General features: G+C 39.8%; 1 protein-coding gene and 1 long non-coding RNA gene across 21 annotated transcripts in view; one reads left to right on the forward strand and one right to left on the reverse strand.

Annotated features, from left to right (window-relative positions):
- The window catches only part of ICA1 (islet cell autoantigen 1), a 137,954-nt gene extending 120,044 nt beyond the window's left edge, over nucleotides 1-17,910 (reverse strand). For 4 of the 19 annotated variants that reach the window (XM_034668164.1, XM_034668181.1, XM_034668173.1 and 1 more), the window contains exons 1-3: nucleotides 17,798-17,910; nucleotides 6,161-6,251; nucleotides 336-519 (exon numbers count right to left, since the gene is read on the reverse strand). In XM_034668164.1, coding sequence (XP_034524055.1) covers nucleotides 336-432 — 97 coding nt within the window. In that variant the 5' untranslated portion in view covers nucleotides 433-519; nucleotides 6,161-6,251; nucleotides 17,798-17,910. Of the gene's footprint in view, nucleotides 1-335; nucleotides 520-6,160; nucleotides 6,252-17,447; nucleotides 17,756-17,797 lie in introns of those variants that run through there. The other 15 variants (XM_034668236.1, XM_034668220.1, XM_034668200.1 and 12 more) reach the window with 10 other exon arrangements.
- A 21-nt stretch (nucleotides 17,911-17,931) lies between these two features.
- Nucleotides 17,932-21,240, forward strand: part of LOC117803765 — a 24,348-nt gene continuing 21,039 nt past the window's right edge. For both annotated transcript variants that reach the window (XR_004627834.1, XR_004627835.1), the window contains exon 1: nucleotides 17,932-18,197. This is a non-coding gene — a long non-coding RNA (uncharacterized LOC117803765). The remainder of the gene's footprint in view (nucleotides 18,198-21,240) is intronic.

Raw genomic sequence — 21,240 nt, forward strand, 5'->3', positions numbered from 1 at the left:
TTTTTATTTTTAACTTTTGTTTGAAATAAAGTCCTTAGTTAGCCAGAAAAGAAAACAAATATTTCATAATCAATATTTCTAAAAAATGAGCCAATGAACACACTGAAAATAAAATAACACACACACAACACTAAAGGCTAAAGGCTAAAATGAGATACTAGGAAGGGTTAAAAGGAGGAAAATGCAATTATTTCCCTTTTAGCAGCCTACCGTTGTATTTTCACCTCATCAGTAAATATGGGAGTAACTTATGCCATTGTCTTTCACTCCCTTTGCCCTACTCAGGAAAGCTAGCCAACCTCAAGGGTGGAGCAAACCAACCGAAACATACTTGCCTACCGGTTTCTGGAAAGACTGGAGAGTTTGCTCCCTAAAGGAATGGCCTCTGGCCAGACACAGAATGCTGGCTGCCGGAGTGAAAGCTCTGTGCATGAATGCTTCCAGCTAGTCCACGGAATCCATCCACTTGTTCTTCCTCTACACCAGAGAGGGTCCTGGCAATCAGTACCCCTAAAATGACTACAAAATTTTAAAGTTTTATTTTTACCATCTTAAAAATGCTAAAAAGCTTTTTTTAAATGTTGTGAGAGAAGTAAACCAAAGTGCTAAAATTCTAGGGTTCAGGTGTGGGCACAGGAGTAAGGAAGGAAGAAATTTTCCTGGAGTGTCCAGATGCCTGAAATGACGGCATCCAGTCATCAGCATCTCTCTGCCTCCTGGAAGGCTTCCAAGTTTGTGGACAAGTTGCTTTGGGAATGACATTCGTGATGAGTAAGCCTTGCCCTCTACTCATTAAATCATACAGAGGCCACCAACTTCTAGTCCTCTCAACACCCACACAGGTTCCCTGCACAGCTTCTGACAAAATTTCTCATGAAAAGGTATCGCTCAAGGAAACAAATTATACTCTTTCCTTGAGTCCAATTTCACCATGACCTATTAGGATAGTTGATATTTTTTGAATAATTTTTAACTGTGGTAAAAACCACGTAAGTGTATCCTTCAACAATTTTTAAGTGTATAGTAGAGTACTGTTAACTACGTGCATTGTTATGTAACAGATCTCAAGAACTTTTTCATCTTGCATTGCTAAACTCCGTATCCATCGAATGACTCATTTCCTCCACCCCGTAACCACTGGCAACCACCATTGTTCCTGTTTCTACGAGTCTGACTATCTTAGATACTTCAAATAAGTGGACTTACGCAGTATTTGTCTGTATTGTGATTGGTTTATTTTACTTAGCATAATGTTGTCAAAGTTCTGTAACCTATGACAGGTTTTCCTTCTTTTTAAAGGTGGAATAATATTCCATTTTATATATAAAGCATATTTTCTTTATCTATCCATCCACTTAATGGACATTTAGCTTGCTTCCACATCCTGGCTATGAATAATGTTGCAATGAACATGGGTCTACAAATATCTTTTGAGATCCAGGGTTTTTTTTTTTTTTATTTATTATGTATATATCTAGAAGTAGGATTGCTAGATCATAGGGTAGTTCTGTTTTTTTTTTTTTTGAGGAACCTCCATACTTTTTTCCACAGTGACTGCACCATTTCAAAATCCAGCCAACAGTATTCCAAGGGTTTTGATTTTTCCACATTCTCCCCAACATTTGTTACTTTCCTTTTATTTCTTCTTCTGCTGCTTCTGCTTTTTTTTTCTTTTGATAGCAGCCATCCCAACGGATATGAAGTGGTATCTCATTGTGGTTTTGATTTGCATTTCCCTGATCACTAGTGATGTTGAGCATCTTTTCACACGCTTACTATCCATATCTTCTTTGGAGAAATGTCTATTCAAATCCTTTGCCTATTTTTCAACTGGGCAATTTTTTGCTGTTGTTGTTACTGCATTGTAGGGAGGAATCCTTTATATATTCTGGATAGTAACCCTTTATCTAAGGTTTGCAAATACTTTCATTCAGTGGGTTGCTTTTTCACAGTTGTTTCCTTTGCTGCAGCTTTTTGATTAAGTTTTGATTATTAAAGTATTTAACAATTTAAGTTCTTCATAATGTAATAACAGATAATAAAAATCACGGAGCAAACAGCCCTTTTTACCTGGACTTCTAAGTTATTTCTAGATTATGATGCCAGTGTTCCTCAAGGTACTGTTTACAGGTCACTTACACGGGAATCTCCTGGGGTGTCAACAGGCAAATTCCTGGGCCCCATTCCTTTACCTAATGATCGAAAATCTCTGGGCCTGGGTCTAGGAATCTGCATTTGTAACAGGCTTTACAAGTGATTCTGAAGCACATTAAGTCAGAATACCACAGCTAAATGGCATGTAGGAAAAATCCTTTCTGGAAATGGATCTTAAACAAACTGCTGGATTATAATATGGTACTATAGCAAAGGAATCACTGGTGGCAAAATCAGGTCAACTCTACAAGTCATATTTGAGTATCTCGTGAGAAGGCAGCCACAGGTCAGGACTCACATCTCCAGCTCCATATCCCAGAGACAATAAACAAACATTTTAAGATTTCCTCACAAAATTCATCTTTTCTTGTTCTACCACTTTCTAAATTCACAGTGTCAAAATCACTACTTCAAAAAAAAATCATTATAATTCCTATCCATTCACTCATTTCAGTTCATCAGTCTGGTTGCATTGAACATGCACTGAGCATCTAGTTAATATCCACCAGGCACTGTCTAGCCTCAAGTACCTTATAGTCTAAATCAGCTCTGCCCAACAGAAATACACCATGAGCTACATATGTAATTTTAAATGATTAAATAGCAATGTTAAAAAGTAAAAATAGTGAAAAATCTTAAAATATTTTATTTAACCCAATAGATCTAAAATATTATCACCATGTAATAAAAAAATTACTAATGATTTATTTTGCATTCATGTTTTTGGACCAAGTCTAAAATCTGGTGTGTTTCTTATGTTCACAGTACATCTCAATTGAGACTAGCCACATTAAGTGTTCAATGGCCCTGTGTGGTTAGTGGCTACAGTATTGGACAATGCAGGTTAAGCAGTGAAGACAGATATATAAACATAATTTTAGGATCCAAGGGACTCTTGATATTTACAAGGGACCTATTAAAAGATCTTTGTGATACCCCAAATTTGTGAAATCTGCTGTTAGAAAAGTCATTTCCCTATCAAACACAATAAAGTCTATGATTAACACTTCAATTCATGATTCTGCAAAGGAGGCTATATTTCCACTTCTGCCACAAGACACTTATAAAAGAAGCCCAAAATGAATGCTATCATGTCTCATGCATTTTAATAGCACAGAGAAGACTTCCTAACATTCTGTTTTGTGGCCACATTACTTTGGGAGATAAGCAAAGAAGAGCAAGCATCAAGCTGCTTATGGACTTGCCATGCCATAAGTGCCACAAAAGGAGGTGGGGGGAAGGCACCAATACTGTTAAATTCAGCATGACGTGACCGCATGAATGTCTGGGTTTCACTAAATTCTGTCTCTCCAAGGAAACAAAGCAGATGAGCCAGTAAGAATTAAGACCTACTCAAAGAAGTAGGGGCCCAAGAATTAAAAGATCAATAGAAAGCAAGTTCCTGGAACATCTGCTTCGTTCAGTTGGTAGAGCACGTTACTCTTGATCTTGGGATAGTGAGTTCAAGCCTCACGATGAGCGCAGAACTTATTTAAACACACACACACACACACACTCCTAATTTTGGTATAACAATCCTGAGGGTGAGGAGATGGGTTAGTAAGGACTGGCCTCTGTGTCTAAGACAAGTACTAAAGGGGAAAGATGTCTGCTGAGAGGCAGAACTGCTCGTGAGGCCAGCACCTTCTCAGGTGACACTAAGACTACCAACCTAATCTTCTTAGACTTTGCTAGGTTGCACTCTGAAGGGGACTCAGTACACTGACCTTATGCACCAAGGCCAGGCATTAAGAGCACAGCTGTTCTCAGCCACACCCATGTGGCTGACAGGCCATTCTGCTTGTGGGAAGAATTGGGAGAATAGGGATGAGGGATACTTCATTCAGTGTTTGTACTGAGGTTCCGTAAAATAATTATGCTTATTTTTCCTCTTTGCTTTTCTTACAGCTTGCTGTGCCTGTATCTTCAATTTTATTCACCCATGTGGACAGACTACAACTTTTTATTTCCTATAGCCATTGAAGAAGCCATTTGGAACACACTGGATGGTCAATACATAAGCCAAAGTTTTTTTCTAAATACCCCAACATTCCCAGAATGCTAAAGCAAGCCTGGTTTAAACACAGTTTGATGCATTGCTGCAAAGAAGAGGAATTGGTCTGTCCTCAGATGCCTTAAACCCTGATACTAGATTCTCCTCCTTGGAAATATAACACGGGGAAGTATTTTCATTCCACATAGGCTGGCTTCAGCTGCACTGAACATTTGTTCACGCCCAGAACCCTTTTCTATGAGCTTATGGAGTTAGCTGATGGTACCTCCAATTACATTTGAATTATGCAAAGAATTTAAAATTCTTGAGCCAACCCTTACTCAGAGTAAAGGTAAGATAGTTACATTTTACTGTATCAGTACTCTCAATCCACAAAAATATTTCAATAATCTTTTTCTTGAATCACATTTTCCAAGTCTGTTGTGTATCTTGTGCAGTTTTAAGTCTCAAGTTAATTACTTTTCCAACTTAAGCAGATTTTTCTCTTCCATCAGTGAGCAGTTTTTCTATTAGATGGAGTACTAGCTGAGACTGAGTCCAAAATCCCTTTTCCCTGTATCTGCACTGAACATATGGTGGATTCTCTTGAATTGCAGATCTGAGCCACTGCCAAATTTGTCATTTTTCTAACTTATTCAAAATTCCTATTTCCAAGTAAAAATTGTCACTATCTTAGAGCTCTTCAGCACTGCTGTGCATACCAGCATTTAGCTTTCTTTGGGAAGTGGGCCATTTTCCCCCCATAAGAAACACACTTTTCAAGTGATGTGGGTGCAAAGTGGTACATTTGAATCATCCCACAGTAAAATCACTCATTCCCAAACACCAGCTTGAAGGCACCACACATCACTGAACAACTGCAAATCCATTCACATCTCCACATTCCTGAAGCTGGGATGTGTCCTACAGTTGATACCCTTGTGAACCATCTGGCAGTCACCTTTCTTTCCTCACAGAACATAAAACGGTAAAAGGTCTCGTGAGCAATGGTTTCTTACTTTTGATGACATAAAAAATAATTACTTAAAATTAAACCTCAGTAACACATCACTACATGCTACAGACTTTTGGGGCTATTTATGTGTAACCGAAAAGGAGACTCTGAAGTCAGGGAATGCCAGGTGTAGCCTGTGATGTGGAATGAGTGTCATGACAGAGGAAGGTGCCCAGGGTTCGAGGAAAAGAGAGGGGAAGACACAGAGCTGGCTTCCTACGTGGCCTCTAGGCTGAGTTTCTAAGAATCAGTAGAGGCTGGCCAGGGGAAGGGTAAGAGTGGGGGCAGTGGAGGGGGAAGGTGTGGGTGGGTGGTGGTAATTATTCCAGACTGAAAGAAAGCAATGAACACATTCTTCCACAGCAGAATTGCATGGTGTGTTCATGCAACCAATCATAAGCAGTTGTGCATTCCTAGAACTTAAAGAAAGAGGAGATGTGACTGAGGAGACAGAAGGACCAATCTCTGAGGCCACCTTATGTCCCTTTTAGCATTTAGATATATTCTGTAGCCACTGGAGGGTAGACACTCAATGCGGTTTATTTCGCATTTAGCGAGCACCTTCTATGACCTGTGTTTGCTAGAGAGCTCATCTCTGACTATCCATAATAAACGTTGGAAGCCTGTGGCATGTCTCTTGAACTTAGCTTCCAACTACACAATCTGAAGTACATAATTTTCTGCCAGTTCCATCTTCCCTTTTTTTCGGAGATTAACCTCACCTAGAAATATTACCAGTGATCAATATCTTGTTTTGTCTTTGGGTTTATTTCTCCAGTGCAGTCTTAGAACTAATTAAGTCATATAATTTAGAGCCTAGAGGAAGTTGAGAAATAATCGAATAAAGCGCCTTTCTTGCATAACATATAGAATTGTCAGATCACTACGTTTTACACCTGAAAACAGTAACACTGTACATCAATTACACTTTAATAAAAATTAAAACAAGTAGATTACTAAAGAAATAACAAATAAAATAAGTTAAATAACACGGGGACCTGTGATCCAGGGAGGTGACTAATGGGTCTGAGAGAACAAAGCCAAGTAGCTTCAGAGCCAGGGCATCAATGCAGGCTCCTGATGGCTTGCCTAATGAACAGAAGAAATACAAATCTGTCAGAGGTTCCATGTACTGAGTTAAAAAATAACTTAATGTTTGTACATTGCTTTTGCTCCAAGTTATTTTTCATCTTTTTTTCCCCAGAGGTTTATCTTTGGTCACTTTCTCTTACGTCAATAATGATTTTCATAATTTCCCAAGAAGAGAAGGAAGTGTGTTTTAAGAATAAATATTAAAATAGTTTTAGTAGAAATGGAGAAAAACAATTCTTCCTCATGTAATTAACAATATATATATATTTAAAACCTATTCTTCAAATCACAGAGTTGAAAAATTCCTACAGATGGTGGGAAGTTGAAATAGTCTTCCATCCTTTCAAAAGCTAAATATTAATTAAAGTAATATCATTTTGGGGCACCTAGCTGGCTCAGTTGGTAGAGCATGCAACTCTTGACCTCAGGGTTGTGAGTTGGCTGTAGTTTACTTAATAAAAAAAAAATATTTAAAAAGTAATGTAATTTTGACTAGCTTTTATGGTTGTTTTTCCTATCTTGCAGATATCACATAGCTTTTCTACTAAAATTTTGATAAAGTTATGATTACTTGAGTATTCCATAAAACTTTATATGGATTCTATTTCTAGCTGAGTTTTGTATCTCCCGCAAGTGACTTATTTTTCTGCAAATGATTTTTGACATTTCATAAACTCACAAGTAAAAGTAAAACACAATCACATCCCTCAATTTTGTGAGTCAGCAAATCTTATAAGAGGAAAACAGAATTGTAACCTTCAAGGCAATTAAAAAATGAGTCTTTGTTTAAACACTATGTGTGCATATCATTGTTAAAATCTGCATTTTCTGTTAATGAATTGGAGTCTTAGGACATTTTTATATGATCATTTCACTCACATTTCAAACAGCTCAGGTACTACATACATACATACTTAATGCTTCCCTAAACCTATTAAAATCACATTCCTAAACTAAATATTTTCAATGTCAACGTAACTTATCTCCCAATTTAAAATAAAAGCAGTAAACCCATGATCACGCTACACACTTGTGCTTCCTCCATGTCACTTCACCTGTCTGGCCTCACTTTGCTTGCCTGTGAAACAGTAAACCAGGCTAGCTGACATCTAGGGTGCCCTCGGTCACAAACACTATAAAGCGGATTTTAATTAATTTTAGAGACATTTATATCTAAGAGAAAGCTTTGAGATAACGAACACATCTTTTTAAAGATGAGGAACTGGGGTTCTAAAAATGGAGACGACTTGTCCAAGAGCAGGTTAAAGATCAAGTTCTCAATAAAGAATGCTGGGATTGAAACACTAATCTCCAACTGGCAACCTGGTGCTCCCCTCAGCCTCTCCATCTATCTCAAGAGATGTTTCTTAAAGGAAAATATCCAACCCAGCATTTCACATTCCAAGAAACTGAAAGAAAAAGTCAAGATATTCTCTAAAAGGTTATCACCCTCACCATTAATATTAAGTTAAAAATATTATGTCCCCACAAAAACAAACTAAAAACAAAATAAAGAACAAAAAACTCAAATGGCTCAAAAGGGGCATGGGCTACATCTTGCTCTTCTTTCTCTTACAACCCAGCTTGCTAAGGACAATTGATAGTGAATTTTGTGCTACAACAAAAATCATAGCAGCAATAACAAAGAGGCTGGCATTTGAAAACAAAAAACCTCAAAGAAATCCACAAGAGCAAATAATATAAAATGGATTAAAAGACTAGGAACAGAAAAAGAATAAATAGGCTGTCTTTGCTAAAGAAAAGATTAAAAAAAAAAAGCTTGCTTATAAATTATATTCACCTTTGATTTTATTTAGGTTGGTTTATATAATTTTCAAAGGTCAATTCAAATTTAGCATATGGGTTTTAATCTTTAGTACTTATGGTGGCTTTTTCTCTAAAAGCTTAACTTCAAAAGGTGAAGAAGGAAAACCCTAGTCAGACAAAGGTCTTAATCAACTTCTGTAAAGAAATACTACACACCCTTCAACTGCCAGCACAGAACGTTATTAAATGATAGGAATAAATATTTTCCTTAAAGTATATTTCAAAACTGCATTTTTTAATTGGAAAGCTCTTACCAATGTTAAAGTTTTTTTATAGGAGAAAACCCTGAAATAAGTTAACTTTACCATCTAACATCATGTTGTCCAAATACAATAGCCACTAGTCATTTTTGGCTACTGAGCACTTGAAATATGGCTAGTCTGAATTTAGACATGCTTTCAGTATACACTGGATTTTGAAGACTGAGTATACCCTCCCAAAGTTAAATGTCTCATTGATAAATACACATTTTAGATTTATATTTTATATTTATAAAAAGCATATGTACTTTATATCAACATACTTGGATATATTCATATTTTTGATAAAACTATATCACTATATTATACATAAATATTTATATATTCTATTTTATATTTAATTCTATTTTATATTTATATATTTATTTTTGTATTTTATGTTAAAATAATATTTTGGACAGATGGGTTAAATAAAATATATTATTTAATTTTACCTGTTTCCTTATATTTTTTTAAATGTACCTATTAGTATGTTTTAAATTACATATGTGGCTGCCACTATATTTTCACAGACAGCCATGGTCTAAGGCATTAAGCAAATTAGCAAAGAGCTAGAAATTAATTTCATAACTCAGGTCACCAATATTCTATACAGATTAAATACCTTTAAATAGTTCTTCCTGCCTAGAATCTCTGATAATTATTCTGTAAGAAATGTCATTACAAAAATAAAATTCCACATACATATAGATGTATATATACAAAGACTGTATATGTGTATATATAGATATATATACAGACACAAGTTTATAGTTTTTTTTAAATGACCTATATAATAATCACATCCACGTTTTCATTATAAGTTGCTTTAAAAAGGCCCAAATCTGTGTGCAAAATGCACTAATAGTTCCAAATCAGATTCATGGAAATAAGAAGTTAATAAACTACTATAAGACCATAAAAAAAAAAAAACCATCAAAAGTGAAAAGATAAAAACTGCTTCTCACATATATATATATATATATCTACAAAGTACATATATATATATACTTACAAATGAAATACATTATATATAATTCATATACAAATATATGAATGGTTAATATTATTACAGGTACAATGGAAGTGTGTGAATGTATGAAATTACACATAATGTCAGCAATCAGAATAATTAGGGAGATACTAATGTTTACAAGGTTCTTTCTTTAACATCAAATTTGTAAGATGAAGCACATAATAGAGATGATCAAGTAATTTCTTATGCCTCTGCAGGATCACTCAGAGCCAGGAGAGAATTTATAGCTCATTTAGTTCAATCTCCTCTTTTCACAGGGGAAAGAACTGAGACCCAGGACTGAAGAAAATGTCCCAAAGCATAGAGTAAGCCTTTTTCATTTGTCTTAAATTACTGAAATACACACATACCAATAGGTAGTTTATAAAATGTCTATACTCTGCACAGGTCCTGTAAACAAACCATTACAGCTCCTTTCTCTGGAAATGGCCCTAGTCAAGGACTTTCCTTGGTAAAGTCATAGCTACGAACTCATGTTTGAGTTTGGGCTGGTTTAGCAAGGGATGAAGGCAGCCCTGGCAGGGGAGGGAGAGGCAAGAAAGGGACCTCCAAATAAAAGTCAAGCAGCAAAGGGAAGCAGACAGAAAGTTCTATATTTTCATGTAGCCCACCCTTGCCTACACTGGGTCATCTAGTTGGTGTTATTTGAAAACTAGTAAAAGATCTCTTTCCCAGATCCTCTCCACTCTTAGGGAAGAAGCTTATAGGATTAAATAGTAGCAACACCCAGAGTAAATAAGGCACATGACTGGTTTTTTTATGGGGATCAGGAAAGACAGGGCCATGGGCATATACCTGGTAGGGCAGGTAGAATAACCAGGAAGTAGTCCAAAGGGGTGCAAGTCCAAGTCAGGAGTGCAGAGGAGAAGCAGGAAGCAGAAAGGAGGGAGTGGTTTGGCACCAATGCGAAGTTTACCTACTTCACAATGATGCCCATGCTGCCTATGGCAACACTGAAGAGAGAGCAGTAGGTACAAGGACACTAACCCTGGCCTTCAGGGAGCACCAGGTAGAAAACTAGGAGAAAACTCCCCAGGGTGATGATGACCAGTCTCCCTCCTCATTCACTGTAGGGAATCATGGCTCTTGGCACTGTGCTAGACACCTTCTTTCATAGCTTCCACTCTTCATGCACCACTGCTCACTTCTTTGGAACTATCCAGCACCATGACTATAACTACTGCTGTTCCTTTCTTTTTGTCTGGAAGGGAAGGGTCTCACACCCTTCCCCCTTCTCATCCTGCTGGAATGGCTGAAGACAGAATCAGCTAGCACTGTTGACTACAGTGTTCCAAAAAACAATACAGAAGCTAAACAGTTTGTATGACAGCTTTCCTCTGCAGCTTTTATAGTGCTTGCTGGAGTACTTTCTCTAGGAATACTTCTTCTTCCTGACAGGCCACACTAGAGAGGCCATACAGAGACATTCTGGCAATAGTCAACTACCAGCAGTCTTTGCTGTACCTGCCCAACTATTTTCTCTTCAAGTTAATCAACCTCCCTTTCTGCCCTCAGCCCATGTTCTTCAACCTCTTTCTTCCCCCACTTACCATCTCTTCCTTCTCTTTGCTGAGTTCTTCTAAGCCCACACTGGTTCCCTTCTCCACCATGCCAGAGAAAGTCTTTCACTATGAACCCAACTCAAATCCTCATCTCACTTGACCTTTGACTAAGCTCCCCTTCCTTAACTGCTCAGCAAACACTGCACTATTGAAGCTTTTCTAATTTCTTTGTTAGCTCCTCTTTCTCTGTGCCTACATCTCATGTATCAGTGATCTACAAGGTTCTGACCTTGGTCGTCTTCTACTGCACTTCACTTGCCTGTCTAGGTGATTTAATCCACTCTGTGGCTTCAACCAACAGCTGTGTGCCAATTAATTCTGAAGTCCAGAATTAAACAGCTCTCCGAAGATCGCAGTAGGGAGATGGAAATATAGACCTGGTGCTCTGGAAGAGTGTTTAAATTCCCATCTCCCTATTGTAATCTTCACGTGGATGTCCCACAGGCACTTCAGAGTCAGCACATCTAAAACAGAACCAATCTCTCTCCATCTGCATCCCCAAATCATCCTCCCACCCCGTGGCTCCTATGTTAATCACCAGCACAAAATCCACTGAATGGTCCCAACTGGAAACTTGACTTCTATCCCATCTTTGACAGCCAGTCTCCAAGTTCTCACCATTCTACCTCCTAAAAAGCTATTAAATACATCTTCTCTTTTATATGTTGACAGCCAGAACTTAGTCTAGGCCTTCAGAGGCAACGCTATGCCTGTATCTGCCCACTCCAATCTTTCATACCATGGTCTGAACTATTACTATAATATGCAGATCTAATCATGCTGCCCTCCCCACTCCAAATGCTTTAATTGCATTCTCTTGCCACTAGAGAAATTCCAAACTTCTTGGCAAAAAACCCAAATGCAAAATTCAATATTTTACTATATTCCACACAGAACTATTTCTTCTGGCCATTTCAGAATGCTAGAGCTTTCCTGAATATACTACGCCAAGACTCTGTGAAGTTTCCTTCCCTTGAAATGCCCTCCCCTCCTTTGTCCAATTGGCCAACTTACTGCTTACTTCAAGCCTCTCCTCAAATGTTACCACCTCAGTGAAGGATTTCCTAACTGAACACCCACCGTTCCACACCCAGGGAGTTCCCACTCCTGTCCACAACTACAGTCCTTAACTGCCCAATGCAGGTGGTACCCTGCACTCCCATTGCTCTCCCGCACTGAGCTAATTACATCTGCATCTCCTGCACTACACTGCAAGTCCCTTCAGGGCAGGGACTCTAACTGGTTCATCTTTGCCTCCTTACACGAAGCACAGTAACTGAAACACAGTAGGCCTTTAGTAAATACGCTCTAGACAAAAGGCAATAATTATGTGCTACCACTCACTGAGCACTTTAAATGTGTGAAGCAGTTAACACCATTATCTCACACGTGGACACAGCCACCAGGAAAGGGATACCACCCCATTTTGCAAGTAAGGAAAAAAAAGCTTAGAAAGGTAAAATAATTTGCCCAAAGTCAACAACTGGTAAACTTATGTCTGCTTTTGATGCCCGAGCTCCTGTTTTTAACCACTCCATTCTACTCCTGGATGAAACAGATTGGATAATGGGCTCCATTTCTAGAAATTGCTTATCTCCCCTAGTCCTAGGCTCAGGTGCTGCGTTAGTCCTAAATCCATTACCATCATGGTTCTTGTGCACAACAAAACCTTGATGACGGATTTCTGGTGGCTATCAGGGTTCCCACCAATAAGGAGAAGGAGCACCATTTATTACAGTTATCTCCTTGGTCTCTGGCTTATGGTGCATTTCTCCAGAAACAGGCAGAGAAGGCTAGATTTTTCCCAAGTACCATTAGGTTTCAGACATTGGTGTCCATGCCCTATTCTGGGAACAGAGCAGTGGGTGTGAGAGATCGTGAGGGTGGCAAGTGATGGAATGGATTTTAATGTGTGCTCTGGGAAGTGGCTGCAATGCTCTGTAGTCTCTCCTTGTACAAATACTCTCACCATCAGAATGACAGGACCTTTCCACTCCCAAATCTAGACTCTCAGGGTTAACAATATACCATTATGTACATGTTCAGTGATCCATTCCTGAACACATGTACCTTGTGCTTCCCACCCCACAGTACTGAAATGTATTCAGTTATCCTTTTTCAGGCATCCTCTTATAATTCTACATCTTTTCTGTTAAATGTATTCTAAAATTGACCTCTTTTTCTCAAATTCTAATCACTTTTTAATATCAGTCCTCTGTTTTCTAATACCTCCACCACCTCCGTGACTACCCAGCACATAACTGAAACCAATCTTGTGCCTTACCCTGATGAATACATTTAATTCTCTCAACTCAAAGATGATCAAACTTGCCCAAGGTCACTTGGCTAATAAGGACACACAGGTACGTTGGGCTCCAGACACAAGGACTGTTTGCCAGTATTTTCTTTGTAACGTGGATACTGTGTTGGGAACTCTCGCTCTCTCTCCTTTCAACCCTTTTCACCTGCCAAATTCCTATTGGTCTTTCAAGGCTTAACTCTGGGGTTACCTCCTTCATGAATCTTCTCAGGTTTTCTGTTTGTGTTCTTTCTCATTCTATCGTCTGTGTGGGATGCCTTGGTCCTGGGTTTCATCTCCTCCCTGCTTTCACTGAAATGTAATTGTCAGCGGACTCTTCCATCTCCCTTACTAGGCTGTAGGTTCCTCCAGAGCAGGGCAGGGTGTGGGTCTTGTTTTGGGATTCCCAGTACAGTAAACAGTGTGTAATACACAGCATACACACAACAAATGCCTGCTGAGTACTGAGTAGTGACCCCACTCCTCTGCTTGGGCCAAAGTCCTGAATGATGTCATCTGACTTAGCAGGAAAGACTTCTCATCATGAGCAATGCCATTTTCTCAGCTTTTCATGAACTCACTGTCTCACTAAGTTTATACAGGGACAAATAGTTGCTATTAGTTGAGGAACTACCACTTCTCAGACACCGAGATGTATGTTTCATGCACATTATGGCTCATCCTGAAAATACTGCCAAGTCAACATCATCCTCATGCTGTGGTTCAAAGTCAAAATCAGTTACCCTAAGTATCCGGCCTGCAGTCATATAGAAGGAAGATTTTTAAAAGCATTATAAAAGGCCCTATTATGTATAGTAATTCCTGTTCTGGAGAGACTCGTTAGTATTTGAAATTACTTACACACACACACACAGTACATTAATTTAGATGCTGGAGTAGTGAAAACATGGTTCACTAGCATTTACAGAGGTTCAAGACAGTTCTACCATACGTATTATCTAGGGTAAACCATGCCTGTAGGCTTAATTTTCTTATAAGCAGGGATTATAATACCTACTTACTTCAAAGGGGGTTGAATATAAAAAAGAGATCATGTTTGCCAAAATGCTTTGTTAAAGAAGTGGGCAGAGTCCCATCTTAGAGCACTCTGCTGGGAAGAGTTCAGTGCCGTGCTTCTCATAGTGGTGGAATCAGAGCCACCTGAGGTGGTAAGAGCAGATGAGAGAGAAGCCAGGCTGGAAGTCCACATTTAACAAGTTCTCAGATGATTCTACTGGACACAAAAGTTTGATAAATATTAGGTTAGGACAATGCTTCTCAAGCTTTAATATACACGACTTGCTTGCAGATCTTGTTAAAATGCAGATTTGAATTCAGTGGGCCTGGGAGGGGGCGCGTGAGGGCAGGTTGAGATAGTGCATGTCTAACAAGCTCTCAGGGGAAGTCAATGTTGCTGGTCTATGGATCACATTTGAGTGGCAGGGAACCGGTTGGAGATCTATCCCCACTGGAATAGATTACCTTTGCTTTGTTTCTGGACCACAGATTGAATCTCCCAGCCTCAGAGAGTATTCCAGAAAGCCCAAGCTCTTAGTATTGCTACAAAACACTTGAACTACTTGAAACCAAATTGGAACACATTCCCTATCTTCTTCAGCAGTACCATTCTTTTCAGATACAGATAGCATATATGTTTAGCATGTAAAAGAATAATTTACTGCTATTACTTGAGTTCTATTTAATGTGAAAAGCATGTGAATACATTATTTCTAATTCCAACTACAACTCCACAAGGTGGATATTCTTGCTTGACAGATAAGAAAATGATGACATAGAGAGTGTAAGTTACTTGCTCAAAGTCATATGGCTAGTTAGGTGTTGCAGCTAGGGTTCCAATCCTGTTGTTTTGGAACCCAAAGCCTATGTGCCCTCTGTACATCTTCCACGATGCTAGGTATGATTTTGGTACAAAATGTGACAGCTTAGGAAAAAAATGGGAAAAAATATTTTCTTTTGTATCTGTCTTCAAGTTCAAGGCTTTGCTAAGGCAGATTCTAGATGGGGGTGAGGATGGAGATAAGGTTAATTAATTAGTGATCTGCAATGCCTCATGAACAAAAACACGCAGATAGCATCTTTGACTATGGTTCCCATAAATCTATTAGTGCAAATGGAATAAAAAGGACATCTGTGACCAGGGCACTGATCCTAAATGTTGCCACCTACCCTCAGGCTTCTAAGCCATGGAACTCAACCAATAAAAAGGAAAAGTTCTTTCTGATCCTTGTGGTCTAACAACTTTCCCACCTTCTCTTATATGAGGTTTCTGTAACTCTAAATTTCACACCAACTCAGGATGACCCTGCCATGTGATTTCAGTTAACCACACTTCCCTGCATCCAATAAAACTGCCTGCACCTGAAAAAAAAAAGTATACCGTTTAGTCAAATACATTCAAAGTGCGGCAGTTTTGAAGATTTTCTTTTGAGCAACAAAATTTCCTGTATCTGTCACAAGGCTGACATGGAGAGAAATGAAGGACAATAAAGATGGTCATGGAAATCAGTCAGATACTCAAGCGTACCAAATTGAGGAAAGACAGCTATGAAATAAACTGTCTAGGCATTTACCATCCAGTGCCTTCACCATTTAATGATCCATGGGTGGAGAATCCAGTTTTTTTAACCTCGGCTTGTTTAACTGTTGTTTTTTAAATACTCATCTTTAATAATAGAATTGTCTACCTGTACTGTGCAAAATGGTCCAATTAGAAAGCCACACCTCCAGGAATTAAATATATACATAGCAGTTAAAACGAAACAGCGATGTTTGAACTATTAAGAATTATAAACTGATTTTGCCCCTATGGTATTCTCTGCACAGGATATTTCAAGAATAAAGGTGAAACCTAAAAAGAAAACCCACTAAAAAGTATTTTTAGACTGTGTATGTGGTTTAAATAGACGGTAAGAAACTGAGTCTGGAGCATTGATCTCCAACGAAAAAGCATTTCCTATTTCACTCCCTAACTCCCAGGAACAGTTCAGATCTCAGAAAATCTAAACTAAAGGTCCACAGAAATCAATTCGAGATTTTTCTGGAGAGACTTTACTGAAGTGTTTGGACATGAACACGTTTGCAATGAGTCATAATTTATAGGACCTTAATGGCCAGTGCCTTATGTGCCTTTCTTCCTATACTCAATATCATTCTCAAACCAGCTGGTGATATATTTTCCAGGCCCTAATAATTTTTATTAAATTACCAGATCTCGGTTTCTAAGGCTGCTACCCAGCACCTTTTCTTGTGCTGATTTTTTTATGCTATCTAAACAGAAAAGAACCTGATTCTCTTTCTAAATTGTAAATCTCCCAACCAGGCAGTTAATGCCTTTTCTCAGCAAAAGGGCACAGTACTTTTGAGACCCCCAAAGAGAAGATGAGGGGTCTTGGGGACACTTCAAGTTAAAAAAAAAAACAAAAAAACTGTGGGAAAGGTTTATAGAAGTAGAGGGGCCTCTGAGCAAAGGCAGACATAATAACAGGATACATTCGCTTCTAGAGGAAGCAGGAGCTGCAATAGCCCGAGGGCAGGAAAGGCGGAGTCAGCAGCGCCCTAAGGAAACGAGTCAGGGTTTGCAGCGACCCGGCCCGCTTAGGGACTCCTGCTCCAGTCGGGTCCAAGGCTAGTGAGCACCTCGCCTGCGAGAGACCAAGCGCAGGCCTCCTGGCACTAGTGGTTATAAAGAAGCACCCATCTGCTCCCTGCCACCTCCGCCAAAGATGGGCAATGGGGTGAAGAGAAAAAGCAAACACCAGGCGCCGGGGCAGGTGAACTTGTCAACAAGTCAGTCCCTGCCCCGAAGGGACCTCGGGGTCCTGGAGCCGGAACGGCTGGGAAAGCGAGGCACGGCGTGGGTAGAGTGGGCGGGCGTGCGTGGGGGTGCCGCGGGCGCCTAGGCTAGAGATGCGGCCGGCGCCCGGAACGCTTCCCTCCCGCTCCCCGGGGCTGACGCACGCTCTCATGGCGCGCGCATCCTCCAGACCTGCCCAGGCTCGAGGGAGGAGGCGGGGGAGGAGAAGGGGCTGTGGCGGTTCCCACACGGGGACCAGGGACTGGAGAAAGCGACCCGCCTGTTACCCGCCGCCCGCGGAGGGCATAGTTAGCGGCCCCAGGCTGGCGCCCCGACCGCCGCGGTTGCCGGGCGTCTCCCGCTGCAGCCTGCAGCCCGCCCGGCGCGCCCCCGCCCCGACCCCGGAGGGCAGGTACCTCGGAGCCCCGGCCCCCAGGAGCCTCCTGGCCGCGGTCGGAGCGTCCCTCCAGCTCCCTCATCCGACGTCAGCGTCAGCAGAAGGCGAGGGAAGGGGGCGGGGGGAGCGCAGGAACCGGCCCTTCCTGCGGCGGTCGCCGCCAGCCGGAATAGCAGCCGGCGGAGCCCGTGCGCGCCGCAGCGCAGCGCAGCGGCCGGGGGGAGCGGACGGCCTCGCCTCCCCGCAAACGCCCGCGGCCCAGGCGCCTCCGCCTCCCCTCCCTTCGTCTCTCCTCGGGAGACGCCCGGCGGGGCGACCCCTCCCAGCAGGACCCGGGCACCCTGAGGAGCGAAGGGGCGAAGGCCTCACCTTTTGGGGGGCGGGTCCGGGATGGGGGGAGTGAGCCTCCCACTCTCTCCTCCCTGGGGACTTTCCTCGACCCCCATCTCCTGGGGTATCCCCCTTCGATCTGCCGCCCAGGGTGANCCTGGGGTATCCCCCGCCCCTGCTCTCCCGCAGGTGTTCCACGTGTCCATAGCATTTACGTCACAATGACCTGGCCGACAGGTGGGAGCCGCCGCGAGCGCCCCAGGGTTCCCTCCGTGCTGTGAGTGATGAGTCCTCCTTGCTTCCACGTAAGATTTCTGTAGCTTTTGGAGACAGGAGACTTCATGACTTCAGTGTTAAGAAAAGTTACAGAGGCCTGTATTTGGAAATCAACTTGGAGCTTAAAGGAAAAGTCTGTGTGAAAAAAAACAAAAACAATTGTGTACGTATATGTATATATATATTTTTTATTCCCATAGTCATGTATCTTTTAATCTTAAATTATTGAGACTTATAGTAATTTTATCTTCTCATCAAGAAAAAACCAAACTCTTGCTTTTAGAGCCTCTGTGGTGATCGCACAAAGAGAAGGTGTTGGAGTAGGAGCTTCCTAAAATTATCTGGGCAAAAAAGCAATCCCAATGTGCTATGACTCAGGCCCTGATTATGTTATATATTTATCAATAAGTTCATTGAATAGTCACTGGTTGGAACAATTTAACAGTGGAATGAAAGATGGTTATTGAGCAATGATGCAAACAAATTTGAAATCCACAGCTAATATGAATGGGCTGCTTGCTATGTGCCAGGCATATGCTGTGTACTTTACATTTAATTCTTACTATAACCCAGTGCTGTAGGTAAAGTTATTATCCCTATTTTACAGATGAAGACACTGCCCAGACTGCCTTTGAGGCATTTAGCTAATAGGGTATTGAGCAGCGGTTTGAGTCCAGGGTTGTCTGAACCATGAGAGGTTTAGCTTAATATCAAGATAGAAAGGTGCCTAGCCAAGATGGAGAGAGAAAAAGTATAGGTGTTATTGACATTTTAATAGAAAGTTTGTAAGATGGTACAGCTTCAACCTTAAAAGTTGACATTATTCTTTGGATATATTCTTTGGGGATTTTGTTTGTCATAGTTGTATTTGAGCCTATTGTAGTATAGCACAAAATACAAAGCTGAGCCAACATCAAGTCCTTAATAAATGTTTACAAATAATGAATTAATATGGTCTACAAAATAGCAACTTGTTGAAAAGCTGAGATTCAAGACAAAGTTTGGAAGAGAAAACCATTGCTCCTATATATTTGGCTTTTATAAGAAGCATTCAAGGTGACCTGTTAACAACACAAGCCAAATTATTTTTGCTCTTTTTAAGAAGGAAAAAAGGAAAATACAAAACCCTTTAAAATGAGCAACAAAGGCTTCTTTGCAAATCAAAGACAATTATTTTGTTTTAAAATATTTGATTCTAAGAACTATTACCTAATGTATTAAAAAATCGGGATTTAAAAAGAGAAATTGTTTTTTAACAGAATGAGTGCTATTTCTAATATAGTAGGTACTCCATGAATGTTGGGCGAATGTATCAGTCAGTTGTTTGAAATGCTGAGAAACAGATCACAAAATTTCCTGACTCTGTAATGTTCTCCTTTCCATCAGTGGTGATTCACTAGTTATATGAAAATGTATTAGGAACCCTATTTATCAAAAGCTGGCTTTTTGGAAGATACTTAAATTTGTTACAAGAGAGCCAGTAGAATGGCAGGTTGATGGTGTGTTCACAGTATCTCCTCAAAATGCAGATAATTGGAACACAAGCACTAGGGGAAGTGAGCAAGAAAACTGATTTATATAACTAATTACTCAGGTTTCCTTTTACTTTTCTAAAGGCCAAGGTGAAAACTTGAGCCATGAGTCAAACAATCTATCATGGACGCTGAAAGTGGCTTCAAAGACAGTGTCTAAAAGTGAAGATATGTGATACAAGCCCTATCTGGTCAACGTGGTGCTGAAATTCCTTGAGCTCCCAGACAGTTTAAGATAAATCTTTAAATGACTTTTAATCGTTATTAATGTTGTCCTAACATTAGGATATTTCAGGAAGGAAATAATAAACTCATGCTCATTCTACATCACCACAATGAAGGCTTTTCCCATTTAAAAAATTGCTCCAGCTATGAACTTTTGTTTGTTTCTGGATATCAAGTTGTTTCAATCTTACAAAGCACCCACAGGTGTTGAGAACCTGAAACAATTTTTTTAAAGATTTTATTTATTAGAGAGAGAGAGGGAGAAGCAGACTCCCCGCTGAGGAGAGAACCCTATTCAGGGTTTGATGTGGGGCTCAATCCCAGAACCCTGGGATCATGACCTGAGCAGAAGATAGACGCTTAACAGACTGAGCCACCCAGGGGCCTGAGAACCTGAAACAATTTCTAAGAAGAGAATGGTTATTGAATGATGGGATCTGAAATTAAGGAAGTTATACAGTAATGTACATTTTCCAGAATGTAACAGGATGACAAGAAAACTTTTCCACAGAAAAAATCATTACATATTCAACTTAATGATTTTTTGAGGGGTTCCAAGTTTCAAGATGTGCTAATAGAACCACAAGAATTAGGAATTGTGTTAGGCTGTCATTAACAGAGACCCAGAATAGCAGTGGATTAAATGAGGTAAAGGTTTATTTTTTCTCACATCAAGGAAATTGGAAAGTAGTCCAGAGCTGATACGGCTTCTGATATGTCATCAGAGTGTTGCTCTCCTCTCCTTTTGTTTCACCATTCTAAGCAAAGCAATATTGCTTAAAGTTAAAATCCAGGCGAGGATGTGGAGAAGTAGAAAACTTCACACGTTGCTGGTGGGAATGTAAAATGATGCAGCAACTTTGGAAAACAGTCCACCAGTTCCTTAAATGATTAAGCATAGAGATACCAGATGGCCCAGCAATTCCACCCCAAGGTATATATCCAAGAGAAATGAAGACCTATGTCCACGTAAAAACTTGCACACAAATATCTATGGCAGCATCATTCAGAATAGTCAAAAGTTGGAAACAACCCAACTATTCATCAGTGGATGAATGAGTAACCAAAATGTATTATATCCATATAATGAAATATTATTGGTCTGTGAAAAGGAATGAAATACTGGTACATACTATAACTTGGATGAACCTTGAAAACGTGCTAATTGAGAAGTGCCAGCCACAAAAGTCCATATATTATATTATTCCATTTTTGTAAGTCTAGGATAAAGAAATATACAGAGACAGAAAGTAGATTAATGATCAACTAGGGCAAAAAAAAAATACACACACATATATCAACTCATTTGTATTAGTTAATGTATGAACATACTTAAACTTAATCTACATATAATACAATAATATAGTATGTAGTATATGACATATATAATACAATATAATAATAATACTATATTCAGTGGACTGTTGATATATATTTTTAAACACATTT

This window comes from Ailuropoda melanoleuca, chromosome 1 (genome assembly GCF_002007445.2).
Source record: "Ailuropoda melanoleuca isolate Jingjing chromosome 1, ASM200744v2, whole genome shotgun sequence".
NCBI classification, from domain to species: Eukaryota; Metazoa; Chordata; class Mammalia; order Carnivora; family Ursidae; genus Ailuropoda; species Ailuropoda melanoleuca.